Genomic DNA, 18,887 nt, shown 5'->3' on the forward strand with positions numbered 1-18,887 from the left:
CTTCTCTTCTTCTTCTTCTTCTTCTTCTTCTTCTTCTTCTTCTTCTTCTTCTTCTTCTTCTTCTTCTTCTTCTTCTCTTCTTCTTCTTCTTCTTCTTCTTCCTCCTCTTCCTCCTCTTCCTCCTCCTCCTCTTCCTCTTCCTCTTCCTCTTCTGTTTTCCGGCTTCTCTCACTCAGCAGAATAAATTTGCAATTCATCCATGTGGTTTTATACATCAATAGTCTGTTCCTTTTTATTGTTTATTGTTTTCATTGGGTAAACCAAAATGTGTCTGCCTATTCACCTGTTGATGGACATATGGGTCTTCTTTTGGGAATAAAATAACTGCTCCTCCACCTCTTTCTGCCTGCCTGTTTTACTGGAAACATTGTGAGTCTCTCTGATCCTCATTTTTTTCTATATAAAAATATGGGTTTAATGGCTATTTTATAGGAGTTTTTTGAGAATCAAGCATTGAGCACATTGCTTAGCACACAGTAGATACTAAGTGTTAGCTTCTTTTCTAAGTTGTAGTTTAATTATCTTACTGGGATTTATTGTAAACTAACATTTTTCCTCCTATCAAAATGTTTCCTTTTCTATTCATCTTAGTGTCTGCCTGCTTGGCCACTAGAATGGATGATTCTAGCCTCATTGTCCAACAAACATTGGGGTAGCTATGCACTTGCCTCCTTAAAACATGGTTCTTCTTTTGGATTATATTCACTCCCATAACTGACTAGTCACAGTTTTGTTCACTGTATACAGTGCTCGGTGCCCCCTATAGGATGTCTATTAGGTTAGACTTGGAGACAAGAATCAGTCAGGAAGAGGGCTGTTTCCAGAAAATGAGAAAAGGTATTTGTATTGTAATGATTCTGTTTGTAATAAGATCCTATGTTCACTTGAGGAACTTTTGGGGAGGGGCATTTGGAGAGGATTATGGATGAGGGGCTCAGCTAAAGGTCTACCAGTCCACCCTCTGGTGCTGCCACAGTTTAGTTCTCTTTGTTTTCTCCCTCCAAATTCTATTTTTTCTCATCGCTGCTCCTTTAAAGTGTGCCCATACTAAATTTTCTTGCCTAAATCAGACTCCTTCTATTAAAATAAATGGTGCTGATTTTTTTCTTCATATTCTTTATAAATATGATGTCCAACTAAGCTAGCAAATCTAGTTCAGTTGGCAGATGGCAGTGGATGAAGGAATTTTAATTTCCCCCTGTGGGTATTGTGAGTGGAGGTAGGGGCTCTGGGGTCTGTTTTGCTCTGACATCAATTTTTCTTACTTAAATTTGACCTTATTCATAGAGATTTTTGTTCACCAAGAAAGGGTGCTGATGGTAGCATGTAGGGGTAAAGTGGGTAATAGACCAATGAAGTTGTGCATAAAAAAGCACATATCCTCAAGACGATTGGTTGGCAACATCATTTCTATATAAGGAAAACTGTATCTCATTGCTGTTAGGAGTTTCTTAATGGAATTAAGAATCACAGTCTATCATTGTGCTACCTATAAACTTCTGAAATCCTATGTTATGTATAGTGCTATCCACATATAAAGGTCCCAACTGACAAAATAACTTACAAAGGAACTACTTTTTTCTTCACCACTGAGAGAAGTGAAGACTCTTGTTTATCAACTTTTAATATCCTAATGATTAATAGGGACACTCCATCAAGAGTTTTTCATGGAAAAGCATATGTTTAGAATAACATAATGTATTTTATATTTTCTCAGGATAGCACTATAATATGCAGAAATCTACAAATTCTGATACTTCTTTGGAAACACTGAATTCTACCCGCCAAGGCACAGGAGCTGTGCAAATGAGAATCAAAAATGCCAACAGCCACCATGACAGGCTCAGCCAAAGTAAATCCATGATCCTCACCGATGTTGGGAAGGTCACTGAACCTGTAAGTCAAATATTCCAAATATCCCAAGTTCGTTGTCATGCAGAATTTTGTAAAAAAAAAAAAAAAAAAAAAAAAAAAAAGGCTAATTAGTCTTGTTTTATTTGTTTTCCTAATGTGCATGAGAAAACTGTTTTTGTAATGCATTTTATCTTGTGTATTTATAGTCATAATAATATCCCTAGTTGCAAGAGAAGAGCTGGGCTTAATCCAGAGTGATAAAGTGGATTTGGAGCTAGACTGAAGAGCACCTTTGACTCATTTTAAGGGCCTCTACTATCATGCTTCAGTGTCATAAAAATAATGAGGTTATGCTAGCATGTGGTGTTTGTACTTCCAAATACAGTACATCACTTTGAAAAGCCAGAGGCTAAAATTAGCTAAGAATGAATTGAGGAAAAAAAAAAAATCTTTAAAAAAAATGTGAAAATCTCTTCCTTAAAATCTCCCTGTAATATACGATACTGGAAATTATGATTTGATTTGGAGTGGGCTTAAAGGATTGAAATGCTGTGGCTATTTAAGGTTTGAAGAGGAAGCCATTTTGTCTCGATAATGTGTCATTAGGAAGATTTGAAATAAAATAGTTAGAAATGAACTCTACTGCCAATTGTGTCGCTGGCCCTGCACGCATCCTGAGCCACTAAACCCACTGATTGCGATGAGTCTCCTCTGGTTAATTTTCTTCCATAATGGTGGTAACTTGCAGCTGAGGCCATAGGATGTTACAAAATTATTTATGCAATGTTAGCCACTCTTTTGGACCCCAGATCTATTTTGTTTCTCACAGTGAGAGCAAGAGCAGGGAGAAATAGGTTAGCTGGGGACAGGCTGAGTTCCAGTCACTCTGCAGAAACATGTGAGCTATTAATTGAGTGTTCTGTTAATATCATAGGGGCCTATGAAATATTCAGTTTCCTAACTGAGTTATTAAATGAGATAAACTTGCTGAATAGCATGTTACCAATTGCATTTATTTCCCATTTTTTACTCAAAAAATTAACCCACAGCAATCTCAGGAGCTTGAGAAATATGTGATTTTAATCATTCTTTCCTCGGTGTTGTAGACAAATTTAGCATGAGGAAGCCAGTGATTATATTTGGGGAGTGAGAACTACATCCTTAGATAAAGTAACTAATGAGATATGCATTTTCCTTTATTTACTTTCTCATTTAAAAGTATTGTCTCCTGGGAGGTACAACACGGCCAGCCTGACTTTGCTTTTAAACCAGCTAAAATGTTCATCAACTATGAACTTGAGACAGTGGTTAGAGTAAATTATTGGAATCTCTATAATGTATTATCGGTAAGAACTGTACCTTTGAAAAAGTTTAAAAGTTAAGTATATTTAATGATGCCTAACATATTTTATTGGCTGTGTTTAACAAAAGGCACTATGCCGCAGTTGTTTTTGACAAGCATGAAAACATCACAGCATGAGACTGCAAAAGGAATTATGGAGAGAAATTACAAGTGATCCATCTCTCAATGAATTATCCACCTCAATAGCCCGCAGAACTCAGCTACCAATTAACACCTACTTTATTACATGTTGGGATGTACTTAATAACTTTCATGTGTTTATGCACTATTACCTTGACTGATGCCTCTTGTACAATTAGGCATAATTGGCATATCAATATGCAAAAGTTAAAAGGATTAACCCTCTTAAAACTAATGAGCATTTCTGTATCCAGCTGCTAAATGAGACAAAATTAGCATTTTTCACTTTTGGGCAGGATTTTATCATGCAGTTTCTCATTGTTGATATTACCTTGTTACATAACTTTAGTTTGGGGGGTTGTATGCTGGACTGCTAGAGAATAAGAGTTTTCCAAAGTTAAATTAGCTATAATTATCCCAGCTTTTGTTTCCGCATTCTTAGCCTGGGCAATATGTATTCCTCGATAAGGAACAAAAATAAAAGTTACTTTTGGTTATGTGTGCTCAGTGCATAATTATATAAAAGGGGTATTTTAGTGAGGATGTGTCATTTCACCGAGAAAACTTGGCTCAGAGATACTGTATTGAAAGCTTGCCATGGCACTAATTTTCTTTCTGTCTCAGTTCTTTTCATCTCTTTTTTCCATGCACAATTTTCTGACTAGATACTGACAGAATGTAAAGTATTTTGGCATATTTATTCAAACAAGCCTGTTAAAGTTATCTGCTCAAGCTAAACTAAGAACTTGATTTTTCAGAAGTTGGGTGGTGGGGTGAGGTCAAGGGGGAGATTTTGAATTTAGAGGTGGGAAGTGATGGGTACTAAAAATGGGTGCACATATTCACATGCAGTAGGGTTTGCTGTAACAGAAGCGCATACATGTAGTCTCTACAGAGAAAAATCAAAAGTATTTAGAGATCATACATATGTCATGCATCCTACTTAATATATATGGCATATGCATACTACTTGTTCACTAGTATAACAATTATGCAAATCTAATATGACTTACTGGACTATATAATAACACAAGGATCTGATATTACATTCATCATGACTTAATTCATTACAAAAATGATAAAAATTTTCTAGGGTCAAATCAATTCTGTAATTTTCTCATAAATTCATAAATTCCTCTCATAAATTTTGTTCAATTAAAATGTTTTTAATGTGACTCTTAACTTAGAACATAATACAAAATTCTACTGTAAATGTCGTAAAGCTTTGATTCTTAGTATCTTAATTGAGGAGTACTATGAAATGTCAATATAAACATTTATCCAACCCTAAGCTATGCAAACATAGGTGAATTTACTTGTTAAATTAGAAATTTTGATAACCTAAATGTTACAGGAAAGCATCTCAGTAAAACAGATATGAATCCTCCATTAGTATTTTATTGGTGATGTGCATCATTTTCTTTAGACATCAAATAATCATTCTAAAATTCGGTTAATAAAATCAATGCCTTTTCAAAATTCAAAGAGGTTACTTTTTCACCTGGGAAATGTTGGAGAGGTGGGCAGTTTCGAGAGGGGGAAGTGGTTTGCAAGCAAATCGCCCATCTGTGAGAGAGATCTAGAGAGCTCCCTTTGGTGGGGAAAGTACAGTGTTTGGTCTCAGCGATTTGTTGTCCCATCCTGAGCAACAGAGTGAGACCTCGTAAAGGTAGACAGCTTACTTACTAGAATGTGCTAAACAGAAAATCAGACAGCTGAGGACCGGTAGATGGGGGCAAGTGAACTGTGCCTGTTTAAGGACCAAAAAGACGAATGTACAATTCAGCAAATAGTGATTGCAGAAGGTTTAATGTGGCTTTGATGTTATTTATAAGAGAGATGCTCCTGCCTAATACACAGTTTAGAATAGATATTAACGAGGAGTTTAAATAGCCCGAATCAGGAAACTGCAGACATATGATTTGCAGGCGAGAGTAGTTTCAGCATTTAATGCTAGTGTCTTAAGCAACAACGTGTATGAATATTCACCGTTTCCATCTTGTAAACCCCACAGAAGGGCATTACTTCATTCATGGCCATCATGAACAGGAAAATATTTTTTTTTTAAATTGGTGTTCAGATAAAGACTTAGGTGGAGCCATTTTTAAATGTGAACATACAAGATTCCTTTTACTTCCATTAACAGACTGTTCACTTTTAAAATATATTATCAGAAGAAAAGAGGAAACAATTTTCTTTTGTTTCTTACTTCTGTGATTATCGGATACTTGCCAAAGTTGTGGCTAGCCAAAAAGGCAGACATAAAAATTGCTACTAAAAATATAAACCTTCTGTTTAGTAGAGTTTTTAAGAAATATTATGAGATTGTAGGGCTTGTCCATGTTTACTTCAAATCAAGCTTATAGTTAGGTTTGAGGCTTTGTTTGTATAAATTGTCCTGAAGTGGATCCTGATATTTAATTAAAATGACACTAAATCACATTGAATTGATAAGACTTGGCATCTCAAACAAAGGTAATTGCCCGTATTGGTTTTGTGCAAAAATAGCGCTGCTTGGAAAATGTGCAGCCAACACAGACTGTCAACTCCATTTATAGATCAATATGTGAAAACCATTGATCAGGCAGGCATGTGCAACAGTAACACTTTGCATTTATTTGTTGTTTTTATACCACATTAAGGCTTACAGGATTATAGGATTCCTAAATATTTTGACTTCCTCATAAATATATGATCTGTTGCATGTTAATTAAATGAGAGTCTGCAGCCATTTCTAAAATTGTTTTTAGTTTGATGATTTCCTTTTATTGCTGTGGATCGTATGATCTGAAAATGGATTAGTTTCCTTCTGCATAAAGATTATTAAAGCTTATTTTAATGTGTCCTATTTAGTGTAAGATTTGTCTGTATTTTTGCTTTGAAAAAAATAGATACAGACAATTATGTTCTCGTAGCGAGTGGCTGATCTTTTTTTATTAACTGGACATTCTCAGCGCTCAGGGTAGAATTATTTCCTGACATATTTTGCACATCATGTAGATAACGGGTTGTCTTGATTTCCCTGATAGAATTTCTTTTCTTTCTTTTCCTTTTGTCTAGCTCTGTAGTACAGGCATCTGACCAAACATTATGTAGAAAATAAACTGATCATCTCAATTAAATTCTAGACACACACAAATATAATTTAAATTCTATTTTTCTGATTCAAGAATAAGCCTTATGAACTGTTCTTATACACTGCATTCTTCAGTTAAATCTTTCTTATCTCATCAATGTAAGGACAGTGTTTTGTTCCTAATCTTTATTGGACTATTGTGGATGATATTTGTAAGCCATTTTGGTTTATAAGGAAAAGCTGGAGGACAGTGGAGTGAGACTCTCCAAAGATCCAAGCCTCTGATATGACTACACAATAATGTGTCTTCCACTGCAATTTTCTTTACCACTGAGATGGCAGTTTTGTTGAGATTTTTTAATATTTTCTATATACATTAGGAGTACTGCTTTCAAGACAGTGCTTTTTATACAATATTAGAATAATAAAAGAAACAAGATTTTAGAAACAGCAACAAACAAATAAGCATGAAATTCAAAGGTTTTCTAAGGTATTTTGCAGACTTGCTGTAGAACAGATGAAAAAGTTTGTCAGCTAGAATTTTGACTTTTACACAATGTGCCCCAGGGGAGAAGAAGATTCAAAAACCACTGGAGATTTCTTTCCTTGTTCTTGCCACCCTTTGCCATCTCATGCTGTGAAAATCTTTAACTCTATTTACCAAGCACAAATTGGACTTACCAAGAGGTTCAGAAAGTTTATGACGACAGTGAAGAGTCCATACTTCAAAGAAAGAGCTAGGGCTCTCACATCCACATATGTGGCTGTGCCGTTTCCATCTTAACCTGAGCATAGCTAAATTTGTTTATAATCTCCTACTGATTGAACATGGTGCTGAATGTACATGAGATACATTTTTTTAAAAGTTAGTCCTCTGATTACTAATTTGAATCCAAAACTCTAACCTTGTTAGCATCTGGACTTATTTCCATAATAACAACCCCTTCAGAACCTACAAAGTAATGAATAATTGACAACAAATGAAATGTTTTGATAGTTGTCGGCACAAAGCATGTTTAATGTTTTGTGTTGCTTCCTAGCTAATTATGTAGATGACACATTTGTCAGACCTTGACTGCCATTAGAAACGTGTTTCCAGAGGGGAGAAAAACAGGCTATTCATAGAGTAATTAACTAGAATGCTCAATGACCTGTGAGAGATTCAAATCGCTGCCAGTTCAGACATTGTTTTGTTACAGAGCAGAGGGGTAATTAAAATTCCAAATTACAGTCCTATGATGGAGCATTTGTTTGTTGACAGTATACTCTTACTCTAGTTTGTTAATTTTTTTTTAAATTGCTTCTAATCCATTTTATAGCTTTAGGAGTTCCGTCTTTGAATTTACTGACAGCTAATATTATGGTAAATTGTACTTCAGTCGAGTACTGCGTGCCTCACAATTTCAAGGGACCACAAGGTGGGTGGGATAAAATAGCTGCTTCTCAAGACTGACAGATCAGGTGCTGTCAGCAAGAATGCCTCTAACATGGAACATCTTGTCAAATACTGCTTCCAGTTCCATATGAGGAGGAAATGAACTAGTGGAAAATACAAAGGTAAAGAGGAAAGCAACAATGAACCACTAGAACGGAGCAAGAAAGCTACTCTCCCAATAAGAAATGATTGATTAAGTGTCCTGTTACTGAGGAGGAGAGAAGAGTGAGAGCTGAGGATGATTTGGGAAATGGTGTTGAGATTGTGCTGCTGAGTTCAAGGCAGAAGATGCGGCCGTCTATAGGAGGGCTCACCTAGATCACCCAAAGGGTGGCATGTTTCACAGTAACACCTTTCATCTCAGGTCAATAACAAACCATGGAATGACAGGTATCATTCATGAGCTGTTTCAAGGAAATACCAGGAGAGTTTACAAATCTAGAGGGCTAAAGTAGTCTAAAAAATTCAGTTCCAGTGGAACATGTATTTAGGTTGCTGAAAGTGAGAATATAGTTTTATTAAAAAGATCTGACAGAAGTCACACGGTGTTTGATGTAGGCGAACTGACAGAGGCATCCAGTGAGCGCTGATTATCCCGAAGTCACTGTCAGCTAGGATTGATTTTCACTTTCTCCGTTTATGTAACGGTTCCTGTAATACAGCTGACCCCAAATCACGTTACCTTGTCATTTCTCTGCATGGATCAAGAAGAGATGAGCTGAAAATAGCTAGACACTGACCTTGAACTTACCAGAAAAGTGAGAAGTGACAGTGGGGTTTTTCTGTAGTTCATGTACAAAGACGAAGGCACACTGTTCCTCTGTCAAGTTCACTGCAGCAGCACAAGGGGGCAGAGCAGTACTAGAGATTACAGGTAACACAGCTTCTGCAACAGCATGGAAAGACTCTGAAATGCAGAGTTAGAGCCAGAGGTCTCATTTTACATCTTAGTGTAGACATAAAGGAGAATTACTGATGAATCAAAATCTCGGGTCCCGTGATGTTCATAATCAGTAATCTAAAAGTGTACATTCTAATTAAAAAAGGTTACCTAATACGCTGCATGCCAGCAACTATGCTTTTCCGCTAAATTATTTGCAGCATTTCTTATTTAATTCGTATATTACTCTTCACTCTAAAATAACTTTGGAACCATAGTCAATATTATTAAGAGAGTTTTAATTTATGGCATACTCCCAAGGTGATATGTGTCACTTTACATACAGTCGTGTCAGCAGATGGGAACATTCTTTACATATTTACCAGGTATTAACATCCAAAAATTAAAACTGGAGAGTGTTTAATGGCAGTGTGCGCTCACAAACAGGTAAAAGGCAAGCTAGAAAATGGTGTTTGCTGTTTGATTTACATTTATTTATGCCTGTACATCTTCCCATTTTAATACCTGCCTCAATTTTCAAAAATGTATTTTAATAGATCATCATTATAACCTTGATTAATCTAAAACACAGTATGTCAAACATTTATCCTTTGCTTGCTAGCACTTAGTTAAGCTAAATCATTGCTGTACCGATGCTGAATGTTTCTGATAAATGGCACTTTAAAATCTTGGCAAGTGAAGCAGAGAACTGAAGCAGGTTGAGAAACAGAAGAGCAAACACTGACTCAATTATCCCCCAGGTTGTAAGTGCCTTATGTAATAGCACGGTAGCATCTTTGCTTGTGTGATGGCACAATAACATTTTTGCAGGCCTCCACAATAACTAGACTCTTTCTTGTATACAGTAGATTCTATGTATGTGTACATGTAGTATATGTATATATACACACACATTTCTTTATATAGATATATAGAATATATACATATCTATGTATGGATACATATAAATATATGGAGAGATGTATATGTCTATAATATATATTTGGACCTATTTTTATATTGCAGGAAAAAATCATAACATATATATTTATAAGCTGAAATATCAAGATTGCCTCAAGGTTCTTCTCCTGTAAATATAACTCAGGACAGACTGACAATAAGAGCAGAGAAACAAGTAGACTTCCAATATGTTTCAGGGGTAAAATAAATAGGAGATCATTCTATTGCAAATAATGTGGCAGAAAATATTCAGAATATCTGTGTCATCACAGAAATCTATAGTACCTAGTTTTTGCCCTCTGGCAGAAGAAAAGCACAAGTCCTCTGACTTAGAAAGATTTGCTATTTGGAGGAGGCAATATAAGTGGGGGCGGGGTGTGTTTATAGCTATAAAATTTGTGTGTCTAAAAATGACACCTTCGAAGGCAAGCCTGAGGAACAGTTGCATTCCTTGAGAATCACACAATTACTTTGCCTTTCTGTGCCTCAGAGAGTGCAGGAGACCTCTTGCAAGGCCTCTCCTAGGTGGTAGGAAACCCATCCCTAAACGGTTGATTAACCTCTGCTTCAGAGGTCAAGACGGGCATAAAGGTGTTGTCTGCTAATACACTTCCCCAGAGTTTTGTTTTTTGTTTTATTCTTTTTCTTTCCACTGCCTTCAGTGTGCAAGGCTTTTAATAAGGGACTTCAGTCCCTGATGTGTTCAGATTCGGTTTATTGTTACCATCTGTTTAATTATCCTCTCAGGTTTGTGTTGGGAAGCATTAAAGTATTTTATCCAGCCTTTGAATCCCTGTGTTCCTAAAGAGATGTGGGTAAAGTACATGTCAGTTTTCAAAGAGCATATTAAAAACTGATAAGCAGAACCATCTCCAAACAATAACATGTAAGGCAAAGGCATTTTTTTTACATTAATGCACTTACAACTAATTAGCAAATGTACAGCAATGTGGCACTCTCACGGAAATGATGCCATCTTCTCTACATGCTGTCTCATACGCTTCTCCTTTGAGGTGATGGATTTTTATGATTCCTATTCACTTCCAATGCACTGACAATAAGTTTATTGGGGGAAGAGATATGGAATTTGATTTGTAATAGGGCATATAGTTGTCATATGTCAAGCAGATTTGTGGATGTGCTAAAGTTAAAGATAAATCTCATACCCAAAGAAAAAGGACAGAATGTTTGGGGAAAATGAAAAAACCCAGGGAAAATTCAGTTATGTGATTTTTTTCTCCTCTTCCTCTTGACTTTCCTCCTCATTATTATTATGACATTTCATGTCATCATTTTTATTACTACATTGCATGCTTTTCTTTTCTGGAGCAAAAGCGGCATGTTGCTTCCAGTAAGCACTATAGTCACCATTGTATCTGGTGCAGTTTTCCATGTGCAAAAACCATTGATAACAAAAATTACACTGGCTGACACAGACATGTTATCAGTTTATGTCCAAATTATTTTATATATGACTGTTACTGAAATTTTTGGAGACTATAAAACAAAATTAAGTGTAAATGTGTAAGTAGCAAAATGTTTTAGATGTCAGACAGAACCCTGAAAATCAAAAGGAAATAAATCATGCTTTTACTTCCTAAATCAAACAAAGAAGCCAAATGACTAATAATTATTCCTCTTTATGCATCCCTTACACGGTGATTTCAATAAACTTTTTTTTTCTGAGATTCCAAGATGTTATCAGATTAAAAATGTATTTGAAAGTGTTCAAAAGTGGTAGTTTTGTTTTTATGTAAGTACCTTTCCACAGTACCATAAACATAAATGACCAAAGTACTGATCTCTTTTTATTCCTTTATGAAGAAACTAATGCTGTTCTTGCCTTATGCTCTCACATTATTTTTGTGAAGGAAGAATAGTGATGACACCAACTTTCCTCCACTACTTTTGGACACTAAACCTGCTTTCTTTCCCACAGGGTAAAATAAAGCTGCTGTCTTCATATTACCAATGAGAAGGGACATGTGTCTCCTTGCATTGAATTGTCTCAGATCATATCATGTAGCACAAAGTGACCCAATATAGGAAGACAGGAAAACAAAGTGACAGTTTTGTTTACTCTAATATAAACTCCAACATCAAAACGTGGGGCAAATCCTAGAGGCCCACTGCCAGATCCCATGAATTAAATAGCAAGAGCTGATATTCTGTACTTAAAAAAATGTATTCAGGGGATATTCTGTAATCAGCAGTGAAAGGTTAACGAACAAATAAGCTTCGCTCAGGTTAGACAAACTGAGTGTAACTACCACTGTTTTTAAAGCCATGAGAAAGTGAATCTGGCTGATATTTGATAATACATCACACACTGTGGTCTTACCTATTGATCACAGGCTGACAATGGGTAATCTTTCATGGCAACTTCCTCTTTTGCCATGACTTATTGACAGTGTTAATGCCAATAACACATGATCAAATAGACAGGAAAGAAATTTACATTCCTGGATGTACTATCCTTAACCTCCATCCCTTTAACATCAAGAAAGACAAGAAAAGACAGAAAGACAAGAAAGAAAGAAAGAAAGAAAGAAAGAAAGAAAGAAAGAAAGAAAGAAAGAAAGAAAGAAAGAAAGAAAGGAAGGAAGAAAGGAAGAAAGGAAGGAAGGAAGGAAGGAAGGAAGGAAGGAAGGAAGGAAGGAAGGAAGGAAAGAAGAAAAGAAAAAATGTCTTCTTTCTTGTCTTGAAAATGCTAATGAATTAGCTTTGACTTTTAGACAGGTTATTCATGTGACATCCTAATAATTCTCATCCACAACGCAATCTGGGTAATATAGCCCTATATTTAAGGGAATCTTGCTATTGTTATTTTCACCCTAGTGTCCTCTGATAATTTATAGATCCTAGGAAATTTTACTCTAATGGTGAGTCCTAAGGTCTCTGCATTAATAATTCCTGCTCGCCGAGTGGTCACCATCTCAATCCTGCCCCTGTGTGTATCCCTCTAAGAGTCCCCATACTGGAAAGTAGGAGAACAAGTTTCATCTATTCATTTCATCTATTTATTTATGTATTGGTCATTTTTATTGGCACTAACAGTATGTCAGAGACTCCTTTGAAGGCTGGAGACATAAAACAAAAAAGTTTCTCTGTCCTCTAGGAGGTTACATTCAAGTGAGGTAGAATCCTTACCTGGAATACCCCAGACTCTGCTGTTAGCTACCTAGACATCCTCATTGCCACTGCCACTACCACCTCTTCACACTAGTATTAGTGTCACGTACCTTGCATTTTACCAGAAATACTGTACACCATGCTTAAAAATGGCCTGTAAAAAAGAGATGTTCACCTCCTGTAGGATGAATTTATGTGTGTTGTACATCTCAAATGACAAGCTTTGATTTTTCTAAACTTCAAATTATAAGAGTTCCACCTGATGTTAACCTGCTTTAAACTCCTTTGCACACTTTGACCTATTTCCTATGTCTCGTGTTTGGTGTACCCAAGCGATTGAAGTGCTTTCTTTGGTAACAAGTCAAGCTGCTAGTGTTCTTATCTGGTTAGATTTATAATGCCCCTTTTATTCATCATTCTTTCTTTTTCCTTCTTCCTTAGTCTTTTTTGAATTTCTGATAAACTTTTCATTGAAGTTGAAATAACAATTTTTATGAATACAAATAAAAATGTTAATATGTTTGCTGTCTATAACTATTTTTGTTTCAACATGAAAACTGAACACAGACACAATTTAAACTTCTACAGAACATTCAAAATTTTCAAGTTCTTGACTTAAAAATTTTACTTTGATCTTTGCTACAGGGGTCTGACTAAGCATTGTCCTTCATGTATGCATAATTTATAGGGTTGATTGTGGTCTTCACATGATCTAATTATAAACCTACCAAAGCAGTTTTTATCATTAGTGTTGTTCTTATCTATTCTTTATTCTTATCATGCCATTGTAGCCTTTCAAATACTTGCTGGCCAGTTTACTAATGTGCAGCCCACCAAAGTGATTACATTAACCAGGAGACAAAATAGGCTCTACTGAGACCTCACAATTCCTTATTTTTCTTACATATGGATAATGGGACAGCAGTCTCGCTATGAGAATGGACCAGGAAACTCACATTGGATTCAGTACTCATTTAAGACCATGGTTTCTCACTTTTTGAGTGTTAACCTGAGCTTGCCACTACTCATGCTGCCCTTTCTAACTCTGAGCCCCTATCTCCTGTCTGACTGCTTTGATGAAACCAGTCTTGGAAGATCCTTGTTCCCCAAGATTACCAACACATACCTAGAACTCCGGTTACTTTTTTTCACCTATGCTTCAGAGGCCTGTTTCAGACTTTTCCTCATCAAAGACAATGACAGCTTCATGTCTAGTATTCACACGAATGATAGAATGATGGGTCGAAACAGGGGTTATCATAAAGTGGCGGCTCCACCCAGCCAATATCACCAGAGGTACTTGTTATTTGGTTGGAACGGTGTTTTTAAAAATTTGAATTTGAAAGTCTTTAATTGGAGTTGTGGTGTTTTCCTGCAGGTTGCATTACCTGCTTGGCCCTAAGGACATTTGACTTGGTATTCTTAAAGCTATTCTATTGACTGACTGTTCAGAGGTGAGGACATAATGTGGTAAGTCGGAAAATGACAATTGTTGGTCATGAATTTGAAAACTTAGAAGATGACAGTCATTAGGCATAAACTTAGAAGTGTAGTCTTCATCACATTTCACTGACGATAGTGCAAATAGTTTATATTACATAGCTAAACAGGAATTTTCTTATTTGAGTTTTCTCATTTGGACTTAATTTCAATTATTTATGCATTTATTATTTTAGAGACAGGTTCTGCCTGTGTTGCTTGGGCTGGAGGGTAGTGGTGCAGTGGCGTGTTTATAGCTCACTGCAGCCTTGAAATTCTGGGTGCAAGTGCAAGCAATCCTCCTGTTTCAGCCTCCCCAGTAGATAGGACTACAGGTGCCCACCATCAATCCTGGCAATTTTTCATTTTTTTTTTTTTTTTTTTAGAAACGGAGTCCTGCTGTGTTGCTCAGGGTATTATGGAACTCCTGGCCTTAAGCAATCCTCCCACCTTGGCGTTCCAAAGTGCTGGGATTACAGGCATCAGCCACCATGACTGGTCCTAATTTCAATTGTAGTCTGTTAAATTATTGTAAATTAAAAAACATCTTGCTGCCTTTCAAGTAACACTAAAAAGTAACCATGGTTTTCTATGGAAAAGGTGTTCTCTTGTCATCAAGTTTTAAATATTCTGTTTATTCTGGGTTACCTAGGGTTTAACTGTAATCATTCTGAAAACTTGAAGAGAAGCTACTTTGTATTTAGTGAAGCAGTGCACTTGTAAATCTTTTCACAAAGAATCACACAAGGCCCTTAAAAATGAAAGAAATGACGGTAACATTTCACAATATCGTACAAAATTTAAATCAACTTCGATTTGACTAGTCATCTAATTATCATCTTTTACTTTACATTCTCACTAATTAATTTGGAGACTTAAACTTGGTTAGAATTTTTATTTCCTTTTCCATTGACATGTAACATCCATTAAGAAATGAAACAACAAAAAATGAACTGTACAAATACAGTCTCCACTCACTTCTTCATAGCCAGAATGTCTTTTTTGGGAGCATCTGCTTTACCAAATAGAAGCTTTAATGGATAGAGAAACAGGTTCACATGAGGAAGATAATGCTACACGGCTAAGGGTCTCTTTAGAATCTCTCGACTTGCAACTGGCATGTTGAATTCCATCTAAAGATGTACTTTCTTTTGCCTAGACAGTGCTTTCTCCTTTTTGCTTTTAATTGAGCTGACATATTGACATTCTGAGATTTCACATGAAAATTTGTGTTTGTGAAATGTCTCAAAAAATCAGAAATTCTGGCATCTGGGGCTGGTTCCCCAAGGAGCAGGCAATAACTAGCTGAAGCTAAGTATTTCTTGCCTCCTCTAGATGGGGCAAACGCTCCCTAGTTCAAAACAGTCCAGCCAGGACCCCTTCATGGGGTGTTTTTACCTGTCTGGCATTTGAGTTGGTGATGCTGGCTTCAGCATATCTATTCCAACCTTATTTGTATGTCCCCTGAGGACCATAAGAAACTGAGTTGTCATGCAGATAACTGCAAAACTCGTGTCTCCTCTCAGTATAACTTTTCCAAGTTGCCTGCTAGGTAGGAAGAAGCTTTTGAAATAGGAGGAAATAGTTATTTCATGTATTCAGGTGGTTGTTTGCATAAATGAAACTTTGGAAAACATTATCCTCTGCTGATTCCCAAAGACACTAGTGCCCCTGGGACACACCAATTGCCAATGACAAATCAAAGGATCAGTCGTGGGTAGATATGGAAAGCATTTGTCCCTGAAGTGGGCCCGCCAGGTTCAATCAGAACTGTCAGTGGCCAGTGTTGGAGAGGTAGTAATGCTTTCGTTTGTTAGTTATGAGCATGATACAGGTTCAATAATCTGACCGGTAACATTTAACTCCAGTCAGGATTAGAAGTATTTTTAGAAAGTGAAAGCCAGATGTAAATTATCCCCTCAAGTAAATCTTCATGAGGCAGATTCTATAAAAATTGCAGAAAATCGCTATTGTCATTATGCCACCTGTTTGTATAAAGTCCTTTTGTCAGGCCTGGCTCTGTACCTTCGAGCTGCTCTGTGTGCCTCACTCTGCCATTTGACCATCACTTTTCAGCAAATGAGCTTCCAACACCCACCTACATTCTGAACCATTATAATTTAAACCACCCTGAACCCTTATTCAAGCTGTTCTTGATTGATTTTAGCTTCTGATTCTTAGGGAAAATCACCTCTGTGTTTTATTATTCTTCCTGCAACAACGTCTGCTGACTTCCCTCCTCAGCTACAATTCACAGTGAGCTCTCACATTACAATAATACAAGTGTTTACCCTGTGGGGGCATCTGTATGTACTTGGTATTATGCTAGGTGTTATAACTTGATGAGAGGCTACTTTGTATTTAAGTGAAGCAGTGCACTTGTAAAGAAGATTTGGTTAATCCCACACCACCACCACCAACAACAAATAAATGATGGGACTGAGATGTAACTTTAAAGATATCTGATACCAACCAAAACTCAAGCTTCTGACAGCTGAGTCGCACTCTGTGTTATTGACCCTAAGCCCTGAAACTCTCCCTGCTGCATGCCTTTATGGACACATTCTGCCATGTTCAATGTGGCTGAAAGAATGAGTGGGAATCAGATGTGTATTCCGCGTTATGCCTATTACAATTCTATTCAACTTCAGAGAGCCATCTAAAACTCAACCTCCTGCCTAGTTTTCTCTGATTGACCTTTCTCTCGTCTGAAGTCCTATAACAATTATTCCTTTGATTGATTCTGTAATTGTTCACCACGCACAACTTTAATGCATTTCTTTCTGCTTTATTTAAAAAACTTATTTATCCTCATTATTATTATTCAGCATTTTATGTGTTCATATTATAGATCTCTATTACAGTGAAGACTCCATGAAGTCAGACACCATGTTTAACCTCAACAGAACTTTGAAGAAAATAAGCATTTAATTTTTTTCAACCTAAGATACTTTAAAAGGTTTAGAATATTATGTAGCTAGTAACATCAAATAATATTATAATTTCTGGAGAAAACATTCCTGAAGACACAGAGAGGGCAAAAAACACAAGAATAACAACAAAAAAATAGAATCTAGAGATACCTCATAATCATAGAGCTAAAGGAGCTGAATTAAAGAAGAAAAATAATAGTTCAGCTATGCTTCACCTCATGAACAGGAGTGACCTCAGGATGTCACTATTGTATTCATTGAGGCTGAAATTGGCAGCTTATCTTTTCTACTGCCTGCCTTGTGGTTCAGAGTTTATAATGTGCAAGCCTACCAAAAACTAGGCAAGCATCCCTGTGCTACACAGGTGTTGTTTTCTGAAACAGCCAGAATTCTGTTGCTCTTCGTCTTTGCCCCATCTTTCTATATCCATTTAGAGCCTGGAAGTCACAGGAAACAACACGGCAGGCAGAGTGGGGGACTGGCAGTAAAATAAGGCATCCTGGAGATTATGGTAACCACAATTATATTGCTAAAGATGGAGCTGGAGTTACAGTAAGCACCAGTAGAAAGGCAGGCTGGGGATTTAATTTTTTATGTATACTAACTACACCCTCACATCGACAACCAGGCTGGGAAAGTTGGAGATGATTCTACCTGTGTCTAGCAAAACTAAACTAGTAGTCTTGTTGATGAAAAATTTGATAAAGAATAATGCTTATCAAACTGCCTTAAGCTGTACCTAACCCTAAGACAGGAATCCACCTACTCCTATGAATAATGAATTAAGTCCAGAAATAGTCACATGACCTTCCGTAACCATTAAAGATTCCATTTGGCCCTATGTAGCAGAAAAGTGGACATAGTGATTGAAATAAATAAACCCATAGAGTTTTTTTTTCTTTTTTTCTTTTTAAATGTTTGTATAACAATAATTCAGAGCAGTTGCTGTGCTTGGCTAAACACATTATCAAAGACACAGGTTTATCCTTTTTCTCCACTTACCATCTTTAGAATGTAGTTTATTTCCTATTGCCTCTCTTCTCATGGCCAGCAGATGGCTGCTTTATCTTTAGCATTTCAACTACATTCCAGGCAGGAAAGAAGACAAGCATTAAGGGAAAAAGGCATGTGCAAGATGAACCTGCTCTCTTTTAAATAGCTTCCATGGAAAGCCCATTCAGAAATCTCTACTTACATCTCATTGTTCAAAAGTGTATAAAATGTTCACGTTTAGCTTCAAGGAAGACTGGGAAGTGTGATTTTTAATCAGGACACTTCACTGCTGCAAACAAAATAACATTGGATAGAGATAAGGGCTAATGTAAGATCAGAGTGAAGTAAGAGTGAGGTGAGATTAGATCACACAGGGCTTTGCAGTCGACTGCAAGGAGTTTAGATTTTTATTATTTGATGCACAATCAGAGGCCATGAAAGGATTTTAAGCACATAAGTCTCTCTGTTGGGTAAACATAGGTTAGGAGAGGAAGAGAGAAAAAGGGGACACTATTAAGGAGACTGTCCATCCTGTTCTCTATTCGATACATCATGGTGGCTTGTGCTAGATTGGTTGAGTGGGTACAGATGGAACAAAACAATTAAAGGACATTTTCAATACAAAACTGAAAACAGTTGTAGAAGGGTTCGATGTAGGTAGA

The 18,887-nt window shown here is 36.6% G+C and overlaps 1 protein-coding gene across 2 annotated transcripts in view; it reads left to right on the forward strand.

The window, feature by feature from the left end:
* Nucleotides 1-18,887, forward strand: part of ARHGAP15 (Rho GTPase activating protein 15) — a 630,028-nt gene that overhangs the window by 24,973 nt on the left and 586,168 nt on the right. For both annotated transcript variants that reach the window (XM_023217490.1, XM_023217491.2), the window contains exon 2: nucleotides 1,718-1,896. In XM_023217490.1, coding sequence (XP_023073258.1) covers nucleotides 1,732-1,896 — 165 coding nt within the window. In that variant the 5' untranslated portion in view covers nucleotides 1,718-1,731. The remainder of the gene's footprint in view (nucleotides 1-1,717; nucleotides 1,897-18,887) is intronic.

This window comes from Piliocolobus tephrosceles, chromosome 11 (assembly GCF_002776525.5).
Source record: "Piliocolobus tephrosceles isolate RC106 chromosome 11, ASM277652v3, whole genome shotgun sequence".
Taxonomy (NCBI): Eukaryota; Metazoa; Chordata; class Mammalia; order Primates; family Cercopithecidae; genus Piliocolobus; species Piliocolobus tephrosceles.